We start from the raw sequence: 21,569 nt of genomic DNA, 5'->3' as shown, positions 1-21,569 counted from the left end.
ACGAAATTTCTTTTCACATCAAGATTATTCTAATATGTGAGGTTCTTGTCTTGGCTAGCAAATTTTTTTCAATAGTCATGACAAGAACCCCCAAATGTAGAGGAAATTTTGGAAAATTTTGTAGTAAAATCGGTCCGAAACTCGGTTCGGAAATTTTGATGAAATATTGGTCTCAGGTCCACTATCAGTTAATTTTCGGATTCAGCCTAAGTACTAACCTTAAATGTTAAATTTTTGCAGCTCTAGGCCTCAAGACCCCCATACAACACCACAAATTGTTTAAAATAAAAAATTTTCGGGAATTTTGATGAAATATTGGTCCCACGTCCATTCTGAGTCGATTTTTGGATTCAGCATGGGATTTTACCAGAAAGGTGAGTTTGCAGCCAGATTCAGCCAGTAGTTTCCGAGTTTGAAGCAAAAATAAAAAAAATCATAAATTTTGATGAATGTTGGACCTAGGACCCACACCCCAACAAAATTTCAAATTTATTTTTTGTTTGCTTTAATCTCGAAAACTACTGGCCGAATCCGGTTGGAAACTCATTTTATTTTATTCCCATGCTGAATCCGAAAATGGACTCAGAATGGACGTGTGACCAATATTTCATCAAAATTCCCGAAAATTTGTTATTTTAAACAATTTGTGGTGTTGTATGGGGGTCTTGAGGCCTAGAGCTGCAAAAATTTAACATTTAAGGTTAGTACTTAGGCTGAATCCGAAAATTAACTGATAGTGAAAATGAGACCAATATTTCATCAAAATTTCCGAACCGTATTTCGGACCGATTTTACTACAACATTTTATGTTATCTCAAAATTTTCCAAAATTTAAAAAATTTTGAACCAAATATCCCACAAAATTTAATTTCACATCAAGATTTTTCTAATATGTATATGAGATTCATGTCTCGGCTAGCAAATTTTTTCAATAGTCAAGACAAGAACACCCAAATGTAGAGGAAATGGGTGTTCACCTGAAACGAAACCTGTAAAAACACATACAAATTCATTCATTACATACAAATTCTTATCTTAAATATATCGGACCTGCCGATTTGTGACTTTTAGCCCATAACTACTTCAAATAAGTTTTATATAAGAATAAATAACACTACCGATTGTGCTAATATTTATAATTTTGTAATTAAAATATATAGAATCATTATTTTGCAATCCGGTTCAATATATGGTAAATAAAAAAAAATAATAATATATTTATTTACATACAAGCTGCCAACGAAAGAAATATCTTTTACAACTTTTGTGGCCAAATTTCTCACCGCTATATCATGGCATATTTAACAACCCTGCGCTATTTCAAAACTCAAAAGTTGACAACACTAATAATAATATAAAAAACAATTTTTTTTCGAGTTATCGAAATGCGTGTGGAGCAATCGTAAATACAAAAAAAAAAACAATTGTTGTTTTGTTACATCTGTGGTTGTCTTCATTGTCCGGTTTGCAATTTGGTGATAGATACTGATAACCCTAAGGGAAGGTCTTATTTATTGGTGGAAGATGCTAGTGTTGAAGGTTAAATAAGTGATCGAAAAATGTTCCTCTGCATCTTAAATAAGTTTGACTATTGAAAGAAATAATAAAATAATTCACGATGATTATTAATAAACTTGCTTTTATACGCAATGAGTGTCAACATCATATCTACATTATACTTTTGATCTCGGCCTTTGCATTAAGTGGTATATCTGTGTACAATATTGTTACTAGAGTCCAACGTCTGAAAAATGATTTAAAGTATTACAATAAGATATCATTGGACTTTAATGACATTACAGAGGTGAGATTAGCCGAAAGCGCAGACAGATCGAAGGAACGTCGCCAGAATTGTTCTATATGGACTTGTGTGGATCCTTATCGTTGTGGGCATGACCGGATTAGTATTTATGTTTACCCCTTAGTGGAGTACATTGATGCTAGTTCTGGTGCTGAAGCTGCGCCTTTAACACAGGAGTTTTATCAAATTTTAAGCACCATAGTTAAGAGTCCATATTATACCTCAAATCCAAATCAGGCATGTCTTTTTGTACCAAGTATTGATTTGATAAATCAGAATAATGTTAATATTGATTTGGTGAATAGAGCACTGGCATCGTTGGAGCACTGGAACGATGGACGAAATCATGTTTTGTTTAATATGCTCGCCGGCTCCTATCCCACATTCAACACAGTGATTGATGTGAATTCGGATAATGCTATTGTGGTGGGAGCTGGTTTTGACTCATGGTCATATAGACGAGGTTTTGATGTTTCTATACCTGTTTGGAGTCCTTTCTTAAGAAGTCATCCCACCGCGCGAACTTCAACGTCTGGTGAATATACCTTAGTGGTGGCACAACTTAATATTTTGCCAAAACTATTGTGGACAGTGCGAAGTCTCTTAGATGAGTATCCCAACGACATTTTGTTTCTAAAACAGTGTAATGATAAAGCCATACGTGGTGAACGTTGCTTAGCAGAGAATAATGAGGAGAATAAGTTTGAATATCCTGAAGTTTTATCCAAAGGAACTTTTTGTTTATTGGGTGCTAGCGCACGACTGGGACAACCCGATCTTTTGGAAATGCTCGCCTTAAACTGTATACCAATAATCGCGATAGACACATATGTTTTGCCTTTTGAAGATGTTATAGACTGGTCTTTGGCATCCATAAGAATACGCGAACCCGATTTACACTTGATTATGGAAAGAATTAAGCGAATATCGGTGGATAAAATCGAAGAGATGAAACGCCAGGGTCGTCTATTGTACAATAACTACTTTAACAGCATACGTTCTATTACAATGACAACATTAGAATACTTACAAACTCGTATGTTTCCACACAATGAACGTAACACAAAGCATTGGAACTTTGTGGATAGCTCTAATGGGGTGGCCCTAAATCCTCTCTTTTTATCGCGTGTTGTAAGTCGAGCAGATGGCTTTACTGCAGTTATTTTGACGTATGATCGTGTAGAAAGTCTTTTCATATTGATAGAAAAGTTATCTTTAGTACCTTCATTGCATGCAATACTGGTCATTTGGAATAATCAACAAAAGTCGCCACCTTTATGTAAGTAACTTGTATATATGAGCAATTGAAGAAAGTATATAATTTTCTTTACATTATATTTTTAGTGTCCAGTTTCCCCGCCATTTCTAGACCCATAAAAATTATACAAACACGTAATAATAGACTTTCAAATCGATTTTTCCCCTACAAGGATATAGAAACTGAAGCTATATTGACAATTGATGATGATATTAACATGTTAACAGACGATGAAGTAGAATTTGGGTAAGAAAAATTTAACTGTGCCTGAAATTTAAATTAAAACATTGAAATTCGATTGATTAGCTATGAGGTTTGGCGCGAATTTCCGGATAGAATAGTAGGCTTTCCCAGTCGTTTACATGTATGGGAAAATTTAACCTCTCACTGGCGTTATGAGTCTGAATGGACAAATCAAATCTCTATGGTTCTAACTGGAGCAGCATTTCATCATAAATATTGGAGTCATATGTATACATATCGCATGCCTGATGTTATAAGGGAAATTGTAGATAGCCGCATGAACTGTGAGGACATCGCAATGAACTTTTTAGTGTCGAATGTCACCAATAAACCACCAATAAAAGTAACTCCTCGAAAAAAGTTTAAATGTCCCGAATGCGCAAACAATGAAATGTTATCAGCCGATTTAAATCACATGCGCGAAAGGTCAAGATGTATTGATGAATTTTCACATATCTATGGACGAATGCCACTACGTTCGGTGGAATTTAGAGCAGATCCTGTCTTATTTAAAGACAATTTCCCAGAAAAGTTAAAGAGATTTAGTGACATGGGTACCTTATAAACGGTATATGAAAATAAGTACAAATTTAATTACTGAAATTATTTTGAAAAATTAATTCAATCTTTAGTAAAGGGTAATAAACAAAATATATGTGTATGTATGTAGTAGCAAATATTTAAAACCGATAATTTATTCCATTTTAAATTATCACTCGCATTTAAGAATATCAATTAATTAGCTCCATGTAGTAGAATATTATCTAAATATTATTATAAACATTAAACATTACGCTTTTTAATTTAGTAATATTCAAATAAATAGAGATTAAACTAAAATAGTTGTTTAATTTGACATTTTTTGTGAACATGCACAGGGCTTAAATAAAATTGGCGATTTTTTGCAAACATTGTAATTTCTCATGGCAGCACTGATAGAGACAATTTTATGGATTTATCTCTCTGCTGCTTCAACGTCAAACAAGCTTTGTTGAAGCGTCGGCAGCGTCAACATGATGGCACAAAAATACATTGCTGCTTGACATCCATAGAAGACCAGTACATCAAACATGTGTATTTTATATGGAGATTGCTGTTGACTTATTTGCCGACTTAGAAAAAAATTATGCTGCAAGAATTTTTTCGCGCCATCTTTAAAGTTTTTTCTATTTAACCAGTGATTTGCAAAAATATCTTTTTGTGCAATAATCTTGGCTTAATTTTTACAAAACTAAATTTTTTGTGAAGATGCACTGGCTTAAATAATGTTGGCGATTTTTCCAAACATTTTTTATTTCACATGGCAGCGCTGATTTTAGCACATACTAGTGGCAACTTTACGCATTTATCTTTTGTAATTCTTAAAGTAACGGATCTTTTATTGAGTTGCGTTTTATCTTGTGTTGGAGTATAAAAGTTTTTATTTTTTATTATAAAGTTTTACGTATTTTGTTGAAAATAATTGTGAAAATGTCGACGCAAGCTTTACAGCTATATGTATCGGAACAGTTATACAAGTTTTGTTTTGGACAAAGATGTTGCATGAAGTTTTTGGGATTTCTGTTTTCTTTGGATCGTCAGCATTTCATCAAGTCCACCAATGATTTGAGTTTAGGAATGCAGACCTATGTCTATGACGGACAGGAGCATGTGATTGTGTTTAAGGATAGTTGTTGTCACGTCTTGAAAGAGCCGACAGGCTTGAAAATACAAAAGGAATCTGTGAAGGATATGTACGTGTTAAACTGTCGCGACTCTAGTACAGGCCAAGAAGATAAGATAATTTCCGGATTTAATAATCCTCGTAATACACCTGTGGTACCGCAACATCGTTTTTCTTTGGGCCCCTTGAAACAATCGTTAGCGCGTCCCAATAATTATGCCATGCAGAGCTGTCAAAATGGTTGCCCTTTCCAACCATACAAGGAGGCTCTATTGAATAGCCTACAAACCAATCGCGTAGTTATAGTTAATGGTGGTCCCAAATGTGACAAATCTACCATACTGCCCATGTACATTATAAATAGCTGTGCCGAAAAGAAAGTTCATTGCAAAATTATATGTGTCGAAAGGGAACATTTGGTGGCCATCTACAATAGTGAAAAAGTAGCTGAACGTTTTCAAGAAAAAGTTGGTGAAACCGTAGCTTATCAAATACAACTTCAAAGCCGCATTAGCGATTCATCAAATCTGGTCTATACAACCTCATTTTTTCTTTTACGTGTACTAATGGGGCAATCGATAGTGGATAGTTTTCGTCACATTTCTCATGTAGTTGTGGTAGATGTGCATCTGCATGAGGCTTATGCAGATCTGCTGTTGCGTGAATTAAAAGAGGCTCTTTTGTATCATCCACACTTAAAGGTCATACTGCTTTCAAGCTCGCGCAACAATATGGAATTTCTCAATTACTTTGGCGAGGGTCAAGAATTATGTTTGGACAAAACCAACGATGACGTAGGGAAAAATATTGATGTTTTATATCTAGAGGATATATTAGAGTGTTTGCCGGAAACACGTATTTCTTCTGGTATAACAAAAGCGTTTTATGCTCTACCTGTAAAAAACGCCAGAAATAACATTAATAGTAAACATCTGGACAGATGTCTGGAGTCTTATGAGAGAATGGCATCTGATCAGTATTTTGAGTCATTTCTCTACATGGTTAAGGGTGAATGTTGTAATATTAATTATCGCCATTCGGCCACCGGTAGAACTGCCTTAATCATAGCTTCTCTCCTTGGCAAAGCGACTCATATTAAAACGCTTTTACAACTAAATGCTGATCCTTATATAAGTGATAATCAAAACACAAATGCTTTAAAGGCGGCCATATCTATGGGTTATAAAGAATGTGTCGATATCTTGCAAATGTCACATTATGAACAGAGATTATCATCAGTAGAGGGATTAAAAAAGGACTATATTGATTATTATCTTATTTTAGATATTCTACAAATGATAAATTCTAATAAACGTTGGAAAAATGGTGAGTAGCATTATATAATATTTAATAAAAAGATCCAAAATAACATTTATCGTTACATTGTCGTAAACTTATAATTTTGAAATTCTTGGTTTTAATCCTCAGGCAACATAATTGTATTTTTACCCTCATACCAACATTTAGTAAAACTTAATTATGCAATACTTAAGCAAAAGCTCTTGGGTAATATTCCCGAAAAAATTATGGTATTTTTATTACACAATTCGATTGATAAAACTGATTTAGATGCCATAATACAAAAATGGCCCAATATGGTAAAATTAATCTTAGCCACTGATATAGCTGAAAGTCTAATGTGTTTCGATGATATACAATATGTCATCGATGCCGCTCGCCATTATCGTTGTATTTATAATTATCGTAGCATGTGTAAAGAGTACCTTTATGAATGGTCACCAAAGGATAGCATGGAAAATCGTTTGTTGCTTTTGTGCCAAGAAACAGGCAAGTGTTAGGTTTAATTAAGTTAAATTTTTAATAACTATGAAAACGTTTTTCCAGGCGGAGTTTGTTTTCGTTTAATACCCAAAAGCGTCTATGGAAATCTACCGGATTTTCCTACACCCGAAATATTGAATATAAATTTAGATCGTGTGTGTCTCTCAGTCAAGCTCTTGTCTCCAAATACCATGGTGGCAGAATATTTACAAGAAACAATTGTTAAGCCGCCTTTCATACAAATTTATCGGACTGTAGAAAATTTAAAGAAAATAAACGTCTTCACAGACCTAGAGGATATAACCTGGCTAGGCTGTCGTCTTATAGATGTGCCGGTGGAATGTTATTTGGGCAAAATATTGGTGTTTGCAATTTTGTTGCAATGCTTGGATCCGGTACTAACAATTGTGGGCTTTATGTCGACTTTAGATCCCTTAGAGTTATCACACTATATGAATCATTTAAATGAACCCTTTAGGGATTTATTGCGTCATAATATTAAAGAAGAAAAACAACGTTTATCCGAGGGAATTCCATCCGATCATTTAATGTATTTGCGTCTGTATCAAGAATGGCAAAATAATTTTAGAAATGAGGAAATGTGTTTGGATTTGAATGAATATCATTTCATTTTGAATGGCCTGTTGGAACAGGTGTGCAATATGCGTACTCAATTGGTTGGCTCTTTGAGATCATCACAATTAATACATAGCAAAGGAGATCTTAGTATGCATTATATAAATCTCAAATCGAATTGTTGGTCTGTCATCAAAGCCGCCCTAGTTGGTGGAATGTATCCTAATATATGTGTATTGGATTCTAAAGTCAATCGTATTAAATCGCCCTGCAAAAGGGAAATGGTTTTACATCCAAATTCTGTTTTGCGACCATTGGATTTAGATTCGATGAGTTCGTTGAATTTTGGCTCGCCCTGGATAGTGTACGGAAAAGAAACAAATAGTTCCAGTTGTAATGGTATCGAATGTAATACTGTTGTGACGCCCATTACAGTTGCTTTGTTTGCAGGTGAGTTTTTGTAGATTAGACTTAACTGTATTTATAAAACTAAATTTTTATAGAAAGATCCATTATTATCATTAATAATGTTTTATCACCCTTTTCCCTTAGGACCCACTAAAATGACAACATCCTCCAGCATTCAGCTTATAAGAAACCAACAACAAGAACTGCAAAATCAGCGCTGCCACTTCCGCATAGATGATTGGATATCCTTCGTTGCAGACCACAAGGAGGCTCAATTGATTTTAAAAACCCGACAAAGTTTCTACAGTATGTACGAAAATTATTTACAATATTGTGGTTGTTTAGAGAGTCACAAACGACCTCATCATATTCTTACCTTGACACAAAACTCGAAATTATTCGATTGCATTGAAAAGATCTTAACACAAGAGGATATTGCCAATGGTTTTAAGCAACCAGAAAAAATTGGCTTAAGACCCAAAGCATTACCAAATCAATTTATAATGAATCATAGTGCCTATACTTTATTAACGAAATCATGTTATAAAATCACAAATCATCGTAATAGTTTTGCAGCAATAAGCAAACAATTTTTTATGATCTATAATAACAATGAAATGAATGACAATAATAATAGTTATTATAATAGTGAATGGTATCATTTGCTGGCTGCCATGTTATCGCCAACAGCTCTAGAAAACAAATTAACTTTTGTCATCTCATATTCATTGAATCCGGATTATCTACATGGCGTTGCTCTTGCGGAATGGGATAAAGGACTGTTAAAGTTGCATTTCTGCTTTAAATGTGACATTGGTCTTATCGATATTCTGTAAGTAATAATCATACATACAGTGGACGTCCACTAGTACGAATTATATAGTGTCAGGCCCTTTCGTAATACCGAAAAATTCGTATTATTGAACAACACATTTTGTATGTTTAAATTCAAATAATACACATAAAATATTGGATTTTATTTATTTTTGTTTTATTTTTCATGAAAAATTACATAACGGAACAAAATATAATAAATGTGTATTATTTTAAATAAATTTCTTGTACATAAACAGGCATAAAAGGGACATATTTACGTATATGAATTGTTAATTTTGAAAGTATCGTGAGTCCAATGGTTGAAATGAGATATATGTAGAAGGTATTAAATTTTAATGTTTTTAAAAAGATGTGTGCCAAAGACAATTTGCAATTTACATATGTGTTCTAAAATGTATTAAAATGTTCAGATTACATAAAACATTTATTAGAAACTTGAATGGAATATACCACAATTCTCTAATTTATAATTTTCTCTTAAAAATTAGAATAGTTATCCTTAAACCCATTGTTTGGAATGTGGAGTCACACTACTTTCAAAATTAACAGTTCATACATACATATGTATATAAATATCATTTTACTTATTAAAAAATCCATCATTTAACATCGATGTTTATTACATTGTAAAATGATTCTTACGGCTTTTTCAATAACAGCGCTTTTGAGGCTTCAATATTGTTCTCAGCAGAGTTATTGTCGGGAACTAATAAAATACTTTCCTCATTGGCGTTATCATCCAATTTAATTTCTTCTCTTGGGTCATCAAAATTCCAATAAAATAAATTAATAACACTAAATAATTGTTGATTTGTAAATACACATGCAGTAAATTGTGTGTATAGGATTTTTAAAAATACAAAACACTTGTAATAAATACAAAAAAACTTCAAAATTACTGAGCTTAAGGTGAATGATACCGAAATAATAAAATAAAAACATAATAAAAACTTCATTCATACGTAAATAAAACCAAAATTCCCATAAAAAATGCGTTATTCGTACTATCGAACAGAAAAATTGTGACTTTATTCGTACTATAGAGTAGACAATGCAACTATTTTGCCATTCGTATTATTGGATATTCGTAATAAAGAGTGTACGTACTATTGGACGTCCACTGTATTTTTAATATTTTTTATTTGAGGAAATATTATGGAGATGTTTAGTTTTATTTTAGATGATTGTGTTAAATGTAAACATTAGAGAATATATATTTGTTAGCCTCCAGAATAGTCCTTATTTCCTTTTGTTATTTACCAATCTTTGGGGGTCTAGTGATGGCTCATTGGACCCAAAATATTGTGATAAATAATCTAAAACAAAACAAGTTATTAGTTTAAAACAAATACAATACATTGTAGGTACATGTTACATCTTTTTTTTACTTTCAGAAACCAAATCAGCAATAGCAGTTCCATATTTTTAGCTGTCTCTAGTCGCCGAGTCGCTATACAACTTGATAACAAAACAGGCGAGTTCCTGTTGAATATTTTTGCAGTACGTAACAATTGGTTACACACATAATTAATTATATTAATAGGTATTACATAAATAAACTTTAAGGATAAACTTTTATTAGATTAAGCTAAAAAAACAACAAATTTCAGTGAATGAATATGCAAATAAGTTGATTTAACTGTTAAGTTCATTTCATTTTAACATGCACACATACTCAAACATAATGTAATATGTGTGCATTTTTTCTACTTATATACCTCAATACAAATATACAATTGAATGTAAACAGAGAGGAAGCAATGATCAAAACAAAAAACAGCTGACATCATTGCAAAATAAAAACAAAAACATAAAAAATAACATTACACTATAGTTGTCTCACTCTAACGCACGGTTATCTTATGTGATATATAAACAATGTAAGGAATTACAGTAAAAGAGAACTCTCACCAAAATAAAAACAAATGACACTTGCTGACTGATTCTGTTCACCTGGTATTTTAGCAGATTTTTGGATTTTGTTAAAAATGAAAAATAGCCAGAGTTGCCAAGGCCAAGGATATCAAATGAAAACCGGGATCATGAAAAAATGGAAAAATGCTGCAGAAACCTAATGAAATGAAAATAAATGAAATAAAAATTAATAAAAAAATATTTTTGGGTTTGTTTTCTTTTATTATTTTGCATTTTAAATAAATACATGTATGTTAAATATTCAGTTTTAATTTTATGTAATATGAAAAATGTATTATTATTAATTTATTATTATTACACTATTACCATAGTGGTCAATGGTTATTTTTAATTAATTATAATTATAATTTAAGAGTCTTTGAATCATTAGTATCTTCAATTATTTTTAATGCTTGATGTTGTTGTTGTTCATTAGTAAAATTCGACACGCCTACTAGGTCAGCATTGAATGTTGAATTTCTTCTTGCGTTATGAAAGTTATCAGGTTTGTGGACTAGATTTTGATTAACTACAATATTGTGAGCTTCCTGCAAATGAAATAAATTATAAAGTTAAAATATTAAACGTATTTAGAATATGCAACTACATACAGCACTGTTTAAGTAAAAGGGTTCCATGGGATGATTTTGCATTATTTGATAACCATCCTCATTCATTAATTCGCCAATGGGAGTATTACTGGTTGTAGTGGTCGATGAGGAATCCTATAAATAACAATTTACAACAGAATTATTTATATATTAAACACAAATCTTAGGTAATATTAAAGGCTTCTTACATTTTGTTCAAAATATTCACCAAATACGGATTCATATCTCTGTCGTATAACATCTACCACATCTAATAGATTTTTTGCATCCATCGCTAGTACATGGGCAGCCGAAAGCATGCTTCTAAAATGTGTAAATGTTTTGCGATAAAACTAAAAGAATGCTTATTGAAATTTTAACAAAAACTTACTTTTTATATTCTACATCTAAAGTGGTATCACTGTATTGTTGAGCTAATTTCATAGCTGCCACCAATTCGTGCATGTCTTTAGGTAATACTTTATGTGCCATTTCGACTTCCCTGTAAGAAGAAATTTAAAATAAATTAAACTCGTTAAAGTGATGAAAACAACAACAAAGTAGAATTAAAAACAACTTACTTATATGCTTCTGCTGGTATTAAAGGCGATATATGATCGACTGATTGCAACAGTTTTCTTAATTCAAAACCAATGTCTTTAACTAATTCCAAGTAGTTGTTGCCTTTATTCTCTCCCACCACCTGTGACAGCGTTATGATGGCCTTCACCACATTTTTAGTCGCTAAATAGACATCGTCCCTATTACGATTCAAATTAGGTCGAAGATTATTTTTTTGTGCCTCAGATATTTGCCGGCTGGATGCAGCAGAAGAGTCTGATGCGGTCGTATAAGATGCAGACTGGTTGCCTACATTTTGTGTGTTCAGTTTTGTATTCGAAGGGGAGTTGTAGCTTTGATTTTCCGCCAAGCTGTAAGAACTATTAGTCGAGACGTTATCACAACCAGAATTATTTACCAATCCAAACGGATAATGTGGCGTTTCTATGTCATGACCAACAGAAGTTTTGCGGTTTTTCTAGATTTGTTAAATTGAAATAAAATATTTATATTAATTTTACAATTTTACAAAATTTTCTGTGTATCCATGCTAATAAGAATTGTTTGGTTTTAATTTTAAATAAAACCCCAAATCCTTTTAGTTTGGTTACAACAAATGCTAGTTAAATATAAAACTCAAATCTATATAAAAAGTAAAATAATAAAATGTAAAACGTGCGTTCATCTATAAACTATAAAAAACAAATCAGAAAACACTTGTATAAAAAATTATAATTTTAACAAATTATAAAGTCGAAAGAGTTTAAAATTTCAAACCTCCGCCATCATTTGTATCATAGCTTTACTATTATTCACTTCAGAACAAAATGCTTTTCCACACGAATCCATTTCTTGGACTCTCTCTTGCTGGGGAGGCGGCTGATCAATGGGAATGTTGGCATTCATACTTTGTATCATTATTCTTTGATCGTTAGTGGGGTAAACAAAGCCACAGCCAGGAGTCATCGGTATATATGTTTGGCCCGTAGTTGGACAACATTTCAAATTTGCCGCCGGACAAACATCATATATTTCTTCTTCGAAGGCTTTGTAGTCGGGAGAATTCTTCATGTGATTTTTAAAGGCTAAAAACGACGAATAGGCTTCTAAGCTGCCAGAGCGTGAATAAGATTTCGGAAAGTCTCTGTTGTAAACCGAACGTTCCAGACTAGCACTACGAGGAACGCATTTACGCGGAGGATTAACCGGATTAATAAACGATTTGTTACGTTCTAATGAACCACCTATAGAACGACTGCCGCTGCTTTTATTAAAATTTGGTGCGATGACATTACGTTCGAGGCTACCACAAACACTACCCATTTGTCTATTGACTGGAGTATTACGACCAAAGTCGTAAATAACCTGTGTTCTATCTTCGTTACCTACTAAACAAGGAGATCTGCCCGAGGGCAAAGATTGCAGAGAACCTTCAAAATCTGTACTATCACTATAAGAAAACTGATGTGCGGTAAAACGTGGATCTATGGAACCTATATGCGTATTATCACTTTGACGCATGTATTGCGGAACGGGACAGATATGATTTGCTGTACCCTTGGCCATCATTTGAGATGGAATTGTTGATGGTATTTGAGTTTGAGTATGAACTTGAGCTTGAGCTTGAGAGTGCGATTGTGGCGGCATTTGTGACATTTTCGTTTCGTTTAAATTTATATTAATCTTGTCCTGTTGAAGTCTCTGTAAGACCGTGGCCTTTTCATCCCTAGTTATAGTGTTGTCTAACTTTAGAAATTCCGATACGGGAAGTTTTGTCGTTTTTAGAGCTAAATCATTGTTAATTGTCTTAGTAGTATCTACATCAACCGCTAAACTGTTAAATACCGAGGCTGGTGTTGTATAAGCTGCTGGATTAATACAACGATTCTCATTTTCCTTCAATAAACGGGCTAACACTTCGGGATTTTGTGCTATTATATACGTTTGAGGACTGAGGGCAGTAGTTTTGTCATTTGTCAGCTTATTATTGTCTACGAGAAAGAATCCCAAGTTAATTTAATTGGAAAATATATATTAGGAAACTAATGATTGTACATACCTCCTCCACCCAGGCTTTGTGGTATCTTCGAGGGTTTTGTGGGTGGCAATTCACCATCTTCATTATTACTCATAATCATCGATAAAACACGAGCATTTTCCTTATTCATACTATCGAAACCACTGGCTCGTTCTTCTATTAGAATTTCGCTATTTAAAATGAAGATTCGTTTTAACATTTAAACGGTTTTAAGTTATTCATTTTACTTACTATAAAGTTTCTTTAATTCTTTTGAAATTCGGTCGTTTGGACGGTTCATAAGTCCAACACTGTGAAAGCAGTGAATACAATCGGGGTGGACAATTGTTGGGAAAAGGTAGTCTTTCACCATTCTCTAATTTTGTTATAATATCGCTGTTTTTAATACCCTGAAAGGGTTTTACACCCAACATTAAAATTTCCCAAGCACAGACACCTAGAAAACCACAAAATCCATTAAAATTTGTTCTTAAATATACGTTTATATTAATAATTTCTTACCAAACATCCAAACGTCACTGGCTATTGTAAAGCGTCGAAAGTTAATTGACTCTGGTGCCATCCATTTGATAGGTAACATACACATACTGGAATGGTAGTACGATTGCTCAGACACCCAGCGGGATAAACCAAAATCGGCCAACTAAACAATATTCCAAAACACATTCATTATTCCATTTACACTTAAAAAGGTGTTTTATTTAATTACTCACCTTTATACAAGTGGGCGAACTAACTAAAACATTACGAGCTGCTATATCTCTGTGTACGAACTTCTTTGATTCCAAGTAGCTTAGAGCGGTTGATAGTTGATAACAATACAGCAGTAAAGTTTCTCTCCGCAGCCTTGTTTAAGAGTTTAAACGAAAAATGGATTAAATATAATAAAATAAGAATAAATTTAAGTTTTTCAGTTTACTTTTCGGCATTTGATTTTAGATACGCTCTAAGTTCTCCATATTCCGCCAATTCCATTACAATCCAAACTGGAGATTCACTACAAATTCCAATTAGTCGTATTATATGGGGATGATCAAACTTCTGCATAACATCTGTAATGACAAGAAAAGGTTAAATTTTTCACAGGCAATATATTGAAATTTGGTCAACAAAACTTACAAGCTTCTTCAAGAAACCTTTCCATTTTTTCAGGATCATCGTTGGCTTTGCAGGTTTTAACCGCTACCTGTATTACAGCTGAATTCGTTGAATCGTTTTTGTCACCTTTTGCACCACATTTAACTTTGGTATTATAGGATCCTATGTAAACATCGCCAAATTGTCCCACTCCAATTGTATTCTTAAGAGATATTTCCGATCTATCCAATTCATAATTGCGCACTGTAAAGTTAAAAATTCTGTTAGCAGTAAACCTAATTTGAAAGTTGATTAATAATATACCTGCTGGTGTGGAATAGTCGCCTTCTTCATCTACCAGACCCAGCTCGGCATAGTCTTCACTCAATTTGGGCTTTGAGTTTTCATCCGGTTTATCGTTCACTTGTTCACCATTGCTGATTTGCAAGGTCGATATAGGAATTGTAAGATCATTAGCTTTATCATTTCTCTGATGACTCAAAGGATTCCAAAGAGTGCAAACTTGATTTTTGCTTATTAACAGACAGTAACCTTCAATGAGATCCGCTATGCTGGTAGCCGTCTAAGAACAAAACGTTAAGTTAACGTGAAAAATAGCATTGCAATGAAAATTTCAGCTTACATTGTAACCGTTGCATGTTATTACTAAATCTTCATCATTACTGCTTGTTGTAATTCGAACTTGGGTTTTCATTTCGCGGCACCTGCAGGTTTTGGATAATTGTGTGCCATCGTCATTAGTAGGTACTACTGGCTTGGGGCTCGTTTCGTTATTGGAATGTAAATCATCTTTGGGCAAAAATAATGTCGTTATTCGATTTATGTCTTTAAAGGTGGCCACCTGTATCATATTTGCTTGCGGATGTGTTTGATATGAAAGACCTGTTATGGAAATAATACTTCTTTTTATAGTTTCCTTTTACAACAAAAACATCTTATAGTACCTATCTTAGGTCCAACATAAAGATAACCCGATATGTTCCAGGACGAACTCAAAGTAACGGAGAACTTTTCATACTCTGTCTCATAGAACTTGTTGAGAATGTCAAAATACCTTGGAAACGAACGATTTATTTATATAAACCATTATATAAGTGAAACTGTGTTAACTTTTACTCACTTTGTTATATATTCGACATCTGTTAGTTGGTACATCTTTTTATATGTTGTATGTATCACTTTTTTCAGATTCTTTGGCTTTGTTGAAGATATCACAGTTTTTGGTAGGAAATGATGAAAGCCTACTTCCTTGTCAATATGCTCGACATGTTGTTGCTTCTTATCTGGTATTGGACGCGTCACATTACGAAAATAGTGCAACATACTCAAACAGCAAAGTTGTATTGCACTATCAAAATCTATACTGCTTGAATTTGATTGTATAAAATCTTGCTTCACCTTAAATACACAACAATAACAAATAATAATAATTGTAAATTACAAGAAATTATTATAGAGCTTTAACATACCTGATCGAAATAAAAATAACATGTGATTTTATCTTCATTATAAAGTTCTCTGAGGCTGTGTGGCAAGTAACGTATTCGTAGTTCGGGTCTCCAAACGCTCAGTTTGTCGTTAACATTTAGGGTTGGTGGCGTATTTTGTGACCTTTGCTGCGGGCATTCCGTATTCGGACAGGCTGAATTCCATATGTGTTCAAGTAGTTTTTCTATTTTAGTCGTCTTATTCATCCACAATGTTTCTTTTGTTACCATATTTTGCAAACGCAAAGCATAATATTGGGGATTCGGTTTCGGGCCAGTGGGCACCATCGCCACCGTCTTCTCAATGATGTCTTGAACGGTGTCATTGTGTCCGTCCACACAAACCGCATGATGTTGATTGTTCGGCCAGTAAACGTTCAAATTAAATTTTGTTGATATATTTGCTTAAAAGAGATAATTTTGCTTAAAATACTACCAATGTTCGTGTCGTTCTTTAGTACTTACCTTGATTAAAAGTATGATTTTTATTAAAGGACTGAGACATGCTTTTGTTTTAACTTATTCTATAATATAAAGTCCCTATGTCTTAAAAACTTTGAGCCTTAAATTAATTGTTCATATTATCATGCGTGTTGTTGAGTACTTTTAAATGTTGTACCTACAGGAGACATGAAAAGAGAAAATGTTCATTATATTTATATTTTTTAATGATCTCCAACTCTTTTTAAAATTTTTCTATTTATAACATTTTCAACGGTAAATATGATAAATTATTTCTATTAAACCTAAAATAGTAGAACTAAGGTAAAAAAATTGTAAATATTTCCTAAATGCACATAGTGGTTACTTAGAAGAATTCTCTTATTAAGAACGACTTCAGAACGAATACTTTTTTTATTAATGTTTTTTTTTTTGTGAAATGATCACCCTCGATATCAGTTATAGGAATGTTTAGCAATATATACACCGTTTTAGCATAAAAATTAGAACTACAAAGTTCTTTTTAGTTTTATCTGCTTGAAGATCGAAATCGTTTTTAAAAATAAACTTAATCGAAAACTTTTAGCGATTGATTCTGCTGTTTACTTAACTTGATATTTTAGATTGAAAACTTCCAATAAATACATTCGCTTAAAATCTTTGCGATCTTATTATACAATTAAATTTTTAATAATTTGACATGTTTAAGTTGTTACGGAAATAAGTATATTTAAGATTGAACTAGAATAAATACAACCAAGGATCTGTTTAGAATAAAGGTTTGCTATTGAAGAAAATGTAGTGGTATCGTTGAAAACCGTATGATTATTTTAAAACTTAAGCATCACACTGATAATATGTAGCGACTTTTGGAAAATTCAGTTCACATCGATCGATACATAAATATTCGTTAACCGGGTCATGATAACACAATTTTATAAAGAATTTCCGAAATTTGAACATGGCCAAAGTTTTGAAATTAGACTTAACACATTTTTAAAGCAGTATTAAGACTTTCGCGACCGTATGGTTAAGAGTTATCTTCCACTTTTTAAGAGTTGTAATCGATCTACAACATTTTAATGTTAAGCCGGTTTATGACTTAGCATAGACATTAAATAATCTCCTAATAATAGATGAGTGCGAAACAAAAATATTTTATTTAAAATTGTATACTGTCATCAAACACTTGTCCAACTGTTTCATGCAGAAACAAAAAAACTTTCGTTTAAGCATGCATATGTAAAATACATACATACATATATTTTCACTCCATAATATTTTTGTATGTAAATATGTAAATACATTATTAAATATACAGATATACATAGATATACACATATGTACATATACGTAGGATGAATTAAAAAAATATATTAAAAAGAATCAAATTATTATTATGGAGAGGAGCATAATGGAACGGAATGGATGTGTGTAAACAAATACTCAGCACAGCACAACTTATTACATTTTTGTTTTGCGGTTATTGTACCTAAATTATCATTTTATATTTTTAATATGTATTCATAGCAGTAAAAATACTATAGATGAAAATAAAAAAATGAGCACACGCTTGTCAAATGAATATGGAAGGAAATTAAACCAAATAAAACTTAATAGAATATTTGCTAAACAGTTGGCACCGTCTGTCCGGGCGGCCAAAAAAAAAAATTTTCTAAAAGCTGTTTATAAAACTTAGTATACACCCGATCTTTTTCTATTTGTAATAAAATAATTTATGTTTATTTTTGTATTTTAAGGCGTTATACCACTATGTGCACAATTTTTTTACTCTGTAGTTTTTTTTTTCTTTTTTTCTTCACACAAATTTAACATGTAGAAAATCTTTATCACACACACGCACGGCTAACAGATAGCAATTAATTTATTTTAGTGAATTTACTAAATATTCATTATGATTGTTGATTAGTTTAACATTTTTTTGTTTTAATTGTAATATTATTTCGTAAATATATTTTGCAATCACATAGTATAAAAAACAACAACCACCTCCGCAAAAAATATATATCAATCAATTTACTTTCGTCTAGACGCACCTTCAGAGACTTGCGCCGACAAAAATTAACGGCGGCAGCGGACGCACCTCTAGAAATCTGTTAGTGGTGAGTTTTTAAAATGTCATTTTTATTGGTAGAGCAGTGTTGAGCAGTTCATTTCTTTTTAATCATTATTCAACAGTGTTGTGTAATATTGTTAAGGGCGAAAATAAAAGTACTAATCGTATGCATTGTGTTTAAGAGATGAGGGATCTGTTACTAAAATTTACTTGTTCTTTGAAATTGTGAACCAGATCTAGTACTGTTACTTTATATACATAAGCATTTTTAAAATTACCACTTTTTTGCACAACTTCTATAATTGTATAAAAAAAAAACTTAGGTTTAAAGAGTATTTTGGGGGCCTCTCATTGACAAATATGTATTGTCAGATTTCAATACCAAACGAATATTTGTAGAAAATTTCAAAACCCTAGCTCTTCCCGTTCGAACAATATCATGCATCGGGCAGGCTAGTTTTTAAGTGGAAAGTTAGCTTAGTCTCGAAAATGTATCTAATTCATGACATAAAGCCTTCAATGTTCATTTTCACAAACATTTTGCTTATCTGGCCCATGTTTAAACCACTTTCATTGGCCGCTTAAACTAGCAAATTAATTTACTAATCGGGTATTTAAAAACAACTTTCAAGAACAACCTGATAATTGGCTCTAAAGGTTAATCGTTAAATATGAAGTCTGTTATGTTTGATGATCTAATGACATTTTAAAACTGTTGAAAATTTTAATTCGAGCCAAGATCAAAACTTACTTAATGAAAAAAAAAAAAAAAAAAAAAAAAAATGCAGAAGGATGTACATATTCAACATTTTCTAAAATAATTACGTTATCTGTTTCTTATTGGCATCTAAAGAAAATAACTGAAATTCAAAACTAATCCATATGTTGCATTATTTGTTTAGTTTTTGACTTAATAAATTAAATTCAAAACTAATCAATGTTTAATTATTATTATTTCTTACCTTAATACAAGCATAATTAAGTTTTTATTAAAACGAATTATATTTTGATTTATATTTTCTTTTTAAAATCATTTAATTCACATAATAAATTTGAAATTCAAAGATAAATACTAAAGCAATTATATTTAAATATGATTTTTGTTTATAGATTGTTAATTTGCAATTGGGGAAAAAACTTTAGCTCGATTTCTAAGAAGACATGCACAGTAAATACTACAAGGATTTCAAATCTTATTTTAATATTAATAAGTTTTTTATCTAGAAAAATATGTTTAAAATTCATAATAAAGAAAAAAATGGACAAAGAATAAATTAAAAAAACGAGTTTAAATGTATAAGAAAGAGTAAAGGAAATAATTGAATAAAAAATTTTAATATTAGTTTCATCTTATTTTTATGCACCTTCAGGTCACATACATACTACACTGTTATAGTACATACATACATATTTTAACTATACTGTTCGAATTTAACCGTCTATTTCTCTCAATATTTTTATTTATTATTTGAATTATTAAATATAAACTTAATATCGTGATTATTAATATTATTAATAATATTTTATATATTTTATAATTATTACTTTAATGTTGTACTCAGGACTACAATTATAAACAACCATTGAGGTAATATTGTTAAGCTCTACGTTCCACAAATTGAAAATTATAATTTCTAATAAATTAAGAAATTTTTATATTAATTATTATTATACTCATTCATACATTTTTGTTTATGTTCTTTTTTTATACAGATTAAGAAATACATTTAGTATGTGTATGTAAACAAACATTAATCTTACTTAGATAGGTAATTTGAAAAAGAAAAAAATTCTGTTTTTTTTTACAACGATTGATTTTTATGAATGTACATTAGGGATTGACCTTTAATAAGTTTTGCTTTATTAAACAAATGAAAACTGGCATTTAATAATAAATGAAATTACTTTTGTGCGGTTTACAAAAGAGTTCTCTAAAAAAGTTATTGCTAATGGATTCTACTAGAATCGAATTTACAAATATGTAATGGTAACTTTGTATCAAAGAGGATGTTAACCATGTCGGCTATATACTCTAAAATATATTTAAATACTTATTTTAAACATTTTAAAAATCCTTTGGTACTATCCCTGAAAAAATGGTTCATACTCCTAATGTACAACATATGTAAGAATGTAAATATGTATGTATATGTCTTGTGGTTCCTTATAAGTAAACCACAGAGTTTTAAGTTTTGTCACTAAACGAAGTACATTACGTTTAAATCCACCGATAAATAGCATACAGGAATTTTAAATGTTTTCAGAAATATAACAACTAGACTTTCGATGAATAACAATCAGAAAAGTAAAAATGAAACACGAGTTCGACGCGTGTCACCTTTGGCTCTTCGAGCCATCCCGTAATGTCACATGCTTCCTTCGGTGCTATTGCTGGTACCCTTTGAATCCATGGCTCCACCGCCACAATCATCGGCACCCATAGAACCAGCCGTTATGCCTCCGGCAACACTATTAAAGTCCAAGTTGTACTAAATTGGATTGAAATGGAATAAAGTTTGAAACAAATACATGGTTGAATAATTATGACTTTTTAACGACAATTTCCTTTAAAACATAAACTAAAAAACGTTTAATAATTCTTTTCAGTTAAACAAGTTATTGTTGAAAGTTTAAATCTCACATGGTAGTATATTTCCAAGAGTAGTAAAAAATATTTGATATTGCATAATTTTTGGAAGTTTTAGAAGTTAAGTAAGGTTATGTCAGACGCCAATCAAAATGGATTTATGAGTGCGAAAATTATGTTTTTGAAGAAAAAAAATCATTTGATTTAT

At 31.7% G+C, this 21,569-nt stretch overlaps 4 protein-coding genes across 14 annotated transcripts in view; 2 read left to right on the top strand and 2 right to left on the bottom strand.

Moving 5' to 3' along the window:
- Window positions 1–1,381: 1,381 nt before the first annotated feature.
- Window positions 1,382–4,136, top strand: LOC119600640 (exostosin-2). Its single transcript, XM_037951024.1, has 3 exons — window positions 1,382–3,080; window positions 3,146–3,305; window positions 3,366–4,136. Exons 1-3 carry the CDS (start codon window positions 1,619–1,621, stop codon window positions 3,865–3,867), a joined length of 2,124 nt encoding a protein of 707 aa, XP_037806952.1. The 5' UTR covers window positions 1,382–1,618; the 3' UTR covers window positions 3,868–4,136.
- A 636-nt stretch (window positions 4,137–4,772) lies between these two features.
- On the top strand, window positions 4,773–10,168 carry LOC119600651 (benign gonial cell neoplasm protein). Its single transcript, XM_037951044.1, is given in 4 exon segments — window positions 4,773–6,291; window positions 6,394–7,773; window positions 7,876–8,563; window positions 9,963–10,168. Coding segments are annotated over 4 exon segments (3,720 nt in total). The 3' UTR covers window positions 10,096–10,168.
- A 521-nt stretch (window positions 10,169–10,689) lies between these two features.
- Window positions 10,690–18,783, bottom strand: LOC119600660 (focal adhesion kinase 1). Of its 9 annotated transcripts, none has more exons than XM_037951061.1 (19): window positions 18,556–18,734; window positions 16,722–16,875; window positions 16,239–16,660; window positions 15,890–16,167; window positions 15,714–15,823; window positions 15,392–15,651; window positions 15,073–15,331; window positions 14,791–15,012; window positions 14,591–14,723; window positions 14,385–14,517; window positions 14,173–14,314; window positions 13,903–14,107; window positions 13,693–13,841; window positions 13,479–13,624; window positions 11,654–12,111; window positions 11,464–11,574; window positions 11,282–11,396; window positions 11,094–11,207; window positions 10,690–11,030 (listed from the first exon to the last, which is right to left on the bottom strand). In XM_037951061.1, exons 2-19 carry the CDS (start codon window positions 16,759–16,761, stop codon window positions 10,845–10,847), a joined length of 3,483 nt encoding a protein of 1,160 aa, XP_037806989.1. In that variant the 5' UTR covers window positions 16,762–16,875; window positions 18,556–18,734; the 3' UTR covers window positions 10,690–10,844. The 9 variants fall into 9 exon arrangements, with proteins under 9 accessions (XP_037806989.1, XP_037806990.1, XP_037806988.1 ...); XM_037951062.1 differs by lacking the exon at window positions 18,556–18,734 and adding an exon at window positions 18,739–18,783 and having other exon boundaries at window positions 10,691–11,030; XM_037951060.1 differs by having other exon boundaries at window positions 10,691–11,030; window positions 18,708–18,781.
- Window positions 18,784–19,796: 1,013 nt separating this feature from the next.
- The window catches only part of LOC119600662 (alpha-catulin), a 56,600-nt gene continuing 54,827 nt past the window's right edge, over window positions 19,797–21,569 (bottom strand). For all 3 annotated transcript variants that reach the window (XM_037951075.1, XM_037951074.1, XM_037951076.1), the window contains exon 7: window positions 19,797–21,263. In XM_037951075.1, coding sequence (XP_037807003.1) covers window positions 21,141–21,263 — 123 coding nt within the window. In that variant the 3' untranslated portion in view covers window positions 19,797–21,140. The remainder of the gene's footprint in view (window positions 21,264–21,569) is intronic.

The sequence above is a fragment of the Lucilia sericata genome, unplaced genomic scaffold, assembly GCF_015586225.1.
Source record: "Lucilia sericata isolate MDLA Ls3-8-SP2 unplaced genomic scaffold, ASM1558622v1 Contig000118F_arrow, whole genome shotgun sequence".
Classification (NCBI taxonomy): domain Eukaryota; kingdom Metazoa; phylum Arthropoda; class Insecta; order Diptera; family Calliphoridae; genus Lucilia; species Lucilia sericata.
Note: the sequence above shows the minus strand (reverse complement) of the source record. Positions and strands in the feature narration are given on the sequence as shown.

What these genes read in the sequence shown, in the direction of transcription:
- LOC119600640 (XM_037951024.1), top strand. Translation starts at nt 1,619, where the DNA reads ATGATTATTAATAAACTTGCTTTTATACGCAATGAGTGTCAACATCAT. An exon ending in ACAAAAGTCGCCACCTTTAT is followed by an intron (nt 3,081 to 3,145) that starts GTAAGTAACTTG and finishes TTATATTTTTAG; the next exon opens with TGTCCAGTTTCCCCGCCATT. An exon ending in GACGATGAAGTAGAATTTGG is followed by an intron (nt 3,306 to 3,365) that starts GTAAGAAAAATT and finishes TCGATTGATTAG; the next exon opens with CTATGAGGTTTGGCGCGAAT.
- LOC119600660 (XM_037951053.1), bottom strand. Translation starts at nt 16,761, where the DNA reads ATGTCTCAGTCCTTTAATAAAAATCATACTTTTAATCAAG. An exon ending in TTAGATGTAGAATATAAAAA is followed by an intron (nt 11,397 to 11,463) that starts GTAAGTTTTTGT and finishes TACACATTTTAG; the next exon opens with AAGCATGCTTTCGGCTGCCC. An exon ending in CCTTTTACTTAAACAGTGCT is followed by an intron (nt 11,031 to 11,093) that starts GTATGTAGTTGC and finishes TTTCATTTGCAG; the next exon opens with GAAGCTCACAATATTGTAGT.